Source organism: Mytilus trossulus, chromosome 1 (assembly GCF_036588685.1).
Source record: "Mytilus trossulus isolate FHL-02 chromosome 1, PNRI_Mtr1.1.1.hap1, whole genome shotgun sequence".
In the NCBI taxonomy this organism is placed as follows: domain Eukaryota; kingdom Metazoa; phylum Mollusca; class Bivalvia; order Mytilida; family Mytilidae; genus Mytilus; species Mytilus trossulus.
In genome coordinates this window covers 76,100,996-76,107,421 of record NC_086373.1, presented here as the reverse complement: position 1 = coordinate 76,107,421, position 6,426 = coordinate 76,100,996, and the positions used below count along the sequence as shown (strand labels likewise).

At 30.6% G+C, this 6,426-nt stretch overlaps 1 protein-coding gene across 1 annotated transcript; it reads left to right on the top strand.

Moving 5' to 3' along the window:
• The first annotated feature begins 2,007 nt into the window (after positions 1–2,007).
• LOC134710095 (uncharacterized) lies at positions 2,008–3,115 on the top strand. The gene is made up of 2 exons (XM_063570289.1): positions 2,008–2,107; positions 2,347–3,115. Exon 2 carries the CDS (start codon positions 2,378–2,380, stop codon positions 2,981–2,983), a length of 606 nt encoding a protein of 201 aa, XP_063426359.1. The 5' UTR covers positions 2,008–2,107; positions 2,347–2,377; the 3' UTR covers positions 2,984–3,115.
• The last annotated feature ends 3,311 nt before the right edge of the window (positions 3,116–6,426 follow it).

The window sequence follows — 6,426 nt, the reverse complement described above, 5'->3', positions numbered from 1 at the left end:
AGATAACTGCAAGTCAATTTCGAGGTATAAGTCTAAAAATGAGGCGGAGGGAGTCGTGTCTGTTGTCTCTATAATTTCTGGTTCTGGAGGTATATTAATGGAACCCATTCAGAAAAGTTCGGAGGATTGTTAATCGTCAATATATCTTAAAGTGAAATAATCTGATATCTTTGATCTGTCCGAAGGAAATCCGATTCATATGAAAATAAGAAGAGGTCGGCATGGAGAAAAAAAACCATTCAAACGGGAAAACCAACGATCTAATATATTCAAACAACTAGAAACGAGACTTGCATCAACAAACAATAACTATATGCTTTTATGTGTTTTTTTTGTTACATATTTGTTATTTTTAGTGATTAGGATTATAACTCGAATTTGGATTGCTGTACCTCTAATGTGGACCTTATTGTCTATTATGTCTGTTTCGTTTTTACAATTTGATGGGACTGTCATACACTTGAGAGGTTAAGCTAGCTATTAAACCAGGCTTTATCCACTATTTTCTACATAAGAAAATTTCTGTATCAAGTCAGGAATATGACAGTTGTTTGATTTTGATAGTCGACTCAAAGGCAATCATACACATCTACTTATTTATATATAATGTAGAAACAAAATTATAAAAATCGACATTAAAATAAGCATCCACAAGAAGCTATAAATACAAACATGCTCTTGACTTCAGAGGATAGAACAACAAGTCTGGCTGCTTATGTTTTGTTAATAGATAATTTCTTGTCAATCGTTTTTGTAATTATACTAAACTAATAATAGTTCAAGGTAATAGCATATTTAAAAGATTTTATTTTGTTCATTATTCATGGTGTTAAATGTTTTTCGCTCATCATTTATAGTTTTTGCACTAAAAAAAACATTTTCATACAGTGGCTAAAAATCATCATCAAATGACAATAATCATGCAGTCTACGGAGTCGACTTACCATTTTCACATTATTCGAGAAGTAAATTTATTGGCAGTGTTGGCTACAGCTTTTTTATTTGTAAACTCAACTTTTTATATTTATACTCAGTTAGATTCAAAGATATATTGTCCAACTAGATAGTTTCTTAGATAACTAATTTTTTGGTTACCTCTGGCAACCTACAGATAACTAGATAGATATATAAAGATAGATGGATAGATGTATGATTCTGGAGCTCTTGAATCCTGGGATACAGAGATCCACAAAATATACTTTATCACTAAAATATGGACCAACTGCAACTGTATCACATGCAGCGAAGTTGCCAAAACAACATTTTTACTTGTTCACCAATTAATTTTTCTACAAATCCAACGTTTATCTGACTTGATTGCCAGCACATGATCAAGTCATCATTAATAAGAGTTGAAAATAAAACTGGAACTCTCACTTACTAGTATATACATGTTCCTTAACATTTTAAGAACAAAAGAGTAGTACCAAAACAAAATACATGGTTTAAATATTATAAATAGTGGAGGGAGGATGGGTATTTTCAAAATACTTCTCTCTGATTATATTACGACTGCTCTCTTGCTGCTGAAAGATAAACAGAATTGACGTCACAACTATAAAATAACAAAGAAAGCACTGCAACGGACCGAGATCAAACTTCACTAAAATATCCGGATTTATTTTTAATACATGAATTTCAATTTTGCTATTTTTTAGGCATCTTTTATTTATAATTCTTGTTTTCCAAAATAGCTTAATGGCAAGATTCTAGACGGTTATTTGCCAAATAATTCTTTGTACACCACTGAATTTACAGTTATTTTAAAACATGGGACGACAATTGTACTGACCGACTAATGTTTACGTATTACGTATTATGAAGCTTGATGAAAGCATAAAATAATGCAAATATATATTACAAATCCGCGCCAATCCTCTGACATTTTACGTCACCTTTAAATAAGTTAATAGGATAAGGATGCAGGTTATATAGTGTCAAAATATATACATATATTCAGATAATGTAACAGTTGAAATTGTAAAAAAAAACTTTTTATGAAAAGTTTTCAGCTTTATAAGTTAACTTTTAAATGTTGTAACATTTATAACTGTATGTTTTCATTAGTAGCCACCTATTGTTAGCTGATATCACGATAGGTTTACCGGTAAGTACTATGTACTGCATTGCTGTACTGTGTATAATTGTACAATCAATTAACGTAGTAGGATGAACTTAGTATGAGATGGAAAATACATGCATTTATTTATTGTATCTTCGGTGAAACATGTGTTACTGATTTATACACTATAAGCGACACACAATAATATCTTGACAGATGCATGTTATATGTGTGAACATTTTTATTGTTATCAATATGTAATTCATTTTTTTTCTAATTCACAGTGCAAACCATCTGTTATTGTTTGTGTGAATTATGATATTGAAAAATTCAACTATTCAATTTAACAATTTAACTGGATGTAACGTGACAAACTCGACATTACCGGAAATAACACCCTACGATGCAGAAGGGGCGATGAAATTTACAGTTGCTGTAGTGATGGTTTATGGTGTTGCTGTTATTGGAGTTTTTGCTGTAAGTTATGCTAGTCGACGTAAACCTATGAACTATGACGTAGACAGACAGGCTAGATATTTTATAAAAAATATGGATGATGTTCGTGCTAACCTTGAAAGAAAAAATAGACTACTTTCGATCAATATGTTACTGAAAAATATACACGGAGGTTCGGTTGAACCTAATACCAAACAAAAATCTATTCAAGAAGGTATATTGTCGTATGTTGCATTTCCGGTAATGGTTGTCTCGGGAGGAGCAACAAAAAATTCAAAGGAAAGCGAGGACACAAATGTTTCAAGTGCGGAATCGCCAAAGTCTCCTATCGATTCGGATTATTTTAGTAGAGAGACGTTAGAAGTATTAACTGAAGAAAATGAAAACTACGGGAATAACGATTTATTAAAGAATGACGATGAAAAACAAAACTCTAAAAGTGATTCATTTGTGACGGTTTCATAATTATCATCATGAATTTATATATTCTAGTGTCCAGTGGTAAGAAGCATCATTATCAAAGTTTTTCACAATATAAAGCTTGCAAGAAGTAAATGCATTTATTTTTTTTATTAAATAAATTGTCCATTCGTTTTTTTAATGTGTTTTGTAATTTGATTTTGCCATGTGATTATGAACTTTCCGATTAGAATATCCTCTGAGTTCAGTATTTTTGTGATTTTACTTTATACAATATTTCTTTGAAATTTTTTTTCTCACAAATAGTGACAATATTACATGAAATGTTTTGTTTGTGCACTGTAGTAATATTGATTGTATTTTTATGCCCCACCTACGATAGTAGAGGGGCATTATGTTTTCTGGTCTGTGGCTCCGTTCGTTCGTTTGTCCACAGGTTAAAGTTTTTGGTCAAGGTAGTTTTTGATGAAGCTGAAGTCCAATCAACTAGAAACTTAGTACACCTGTTGCTTATGATATGATCTTTCTAATTGTATAGCCAAATTAGACTTTTGACCCTGATTTTACGGTCAACCGAACATAGCAAATGAAAATGGGAGTTTCAGGTTAAAGTTTTTTTGTCAAGGTAGTGTTTGATGAAGCTGAAGTCCAATCAACTTGAAACTTAGTACACTTTCTTCTTATAATACTATCTAATTTTAAAGCCAAATTAGACTTTTGACCCAATTTCACGGTCCATTGAACATGGAAAATGATAGTGCCAGTGGGGCATCCTTGTACTTTGGACACATTCTTGTTATCTGTGGTTTTAATTTTAAATGCTTGATTTTATAAACTTCCTTTTTTAAAATAGGACTTGAATATGAGTAACGTAATGAATTTTCAAAACATACCATTCAACCGAATACTCTCTTTAAGTGTTGAACATGTCTGATAAAGAACCAGAAGTGCTTGGAATAAAAACAGAATAAATATACGGTTAAAAGTGATATTGAGATCCACACTTTTTAACCTTCATTCATCTTACAGATGAATTAATATAAATGAATACACATCTATCTACTACAAGGATGTTTTTTTTATGTTGCTCATACACAAATCTTACACTTTTTCACAGTACTGACAGTGCCAAAGAATTTTGTTTATAACATCAGAAGACAATAGCTATGTACATAACAACATATCAATATGTCTTTCATCACAGAAGCTACATAACTTTGCTTTATTGCAGATGTCGTAAGTTGGAATCTGTATGAATAGGTCATATACTATGATAACATGTGATAATATCTGTCTCTCTTGGTTCATTGTACTTAACTGTGTTTTAACGATACATCAAATGCTATCGCGTGGTACAATATTTCTCTTCCCTCGTTCTTTGTAAAACTTATCTCGCGGTGAGTCAAATGCTTTTTTTTCCCTGTAAATTGATCTTTTCTATTAACAGTAGATGTTCTTAGTGTCGTGTTATTTAAAGTATGATAACAAAAATACTTAATCTCAAGGAAAATTCAAAATGGAAAGTCCATTATCAAATGACAAAAATTTAAAGCTCAAGAAACTCATTGTGTAGAAAGAAAGTGCATTAAAGCTATGTGTATAATGTTCTCTATGCAATTTTATTTTTGATTTGTGTTAATACGCTTTGGAATGGTTTTGTGATACATATACACACACTACTTGGAGTAGCATTTCGCAATTTTCGTTAATTTTTGAGTTCACAATGGTAGAGAAAAAGGTCTGATAAGGGAATATTACAGTCTAGAATTCGGAGTACATCTGATGAAAATTTTGACATTTTTTAATACTTAAGTATTAACTTCATTCGATTCAATTAGTTATTGTAAATAAAGGTGTCATACCAACAATTAAAATTCCCTATCTGTTCAACTAAATTTTGCAATTTTCACAGCTTTCTAAATATTTTACCTTAAATTTAACTTCATAGAAACCAGGTATATCCTGAATTGTAAATGTATCAGCTTTCTACATGACAATTTTCAACAGATGTTTAAAATCATATAAAAAAGAAAAGGTCTTCCGAATAGAGGTACCACTAAAAATAGCCCCTGGTTTTCTGGAAATGTTAAATTAGTATACTATGGAGTGCATTAATCCTCAAGTTTGAATGCAAACTCATTAACAAGTAAATTTTAGCTAAAACTGGTCTTAATATATTTCTCATTCACCCAAAGTTTCGTACACATACGTTCTTAATTGAAGGGGTAATTGATGGTGTGACACCTAAAGGCAACAGTAGTATACCGCTCTTCAAAACTCGTATATCGATGGACCAAAAACAAAATAGGGGTAACAAACTAAAACTGAGGAAACGCATTAAATATAAGAGAACAACTACACAACATTAAAATGTAACGCACACAGAAACGGACTAAGCATTAGACAAAATCCGATGAGAATAAAAAATATTGCATCAAAACCAAATACATGAACTTGGGATAGGAAATTACCGCGACACGTCTTATACTAATGTGAATTCACACTGAAATATAAGAGAAAACAACCGACACAACGTTAAAATGTAAAACACACAGAAACGAACTATAATATAAAAGATGACTTGGTCATTTAATACGCTCAAATGCAAACTTAAATATGAAAAATCCATCAAATATGCTATTAAACGTTCCTTTTTCAGATGATATTTGTCTAAAATGGAAGTGGCTGCATTCGTATTCAATCTAAACATTTACCCTTTCCGAAACACCTGAGATAACCCCAGTGTTTGGTGGGGTTCGTGTTGCTTAGTCTTGAGTTTTTTATGTTGTGTCTTGTGTACTTAAATTTGTCTATTTGCTTTCTCTTTTAGCCATGGCGTTGTCAGTTTATTTTCTTTCTTTTTTTTTCTTTTTTTTATATAAATGTTATAATATTTTATTTGAATTTTACATTAGTTAGAGATACATGAAGTACCGGTACCTTATCCCGGCCTCGTTAACGTTAGTATATAGCATTTTATTGATAAGTTAATACTTGTTAGTGCACAATATGTATATATAGTAATAATGACATGTATGTTACTGAATAGAAATATGATAACATGATTTATAATAAATCCTAATTTATGAAATTAATTTAATTTTTGCTGCAACCAGATTATGGAATTTTTCATATTTGCCTTCTTTATTTATCAATATTTCATGATATTGAAGAAGTTCTTTTTTGAAAATTTCAAACATATTAATTTGTTTTGTTTTTTGTACGGATATATTGTATCCTTTGTATACAGAAAAAAGAATAATTGTAATTAAATCATTAATACTGTAGTAACTTGTATCGTTTATTTTGTATCCGTACAAAAGTGATTTAATTGATATGATATGATGTCCTATTTTAAGTTTATCAAGTAATAGTTTTATTTGATCCCAAAATGATTTGCATGTTAAAAAGTAGTGCTCATAATCTTCGATGACATCACAAATATTACATAGCGGAGTTTTAGTTATTTTCCAAGAGAAAAGTAATTG

Bases quoted from the DNA above. Each gene is read 5' to 3' on its own strand.
- LOC134710095 (XM_063570289.1), top strand. From the start codon at position 2,378: ATGATATTGAAAAATTCAACTATTCAATTTAACAATTTAACTGGATGT.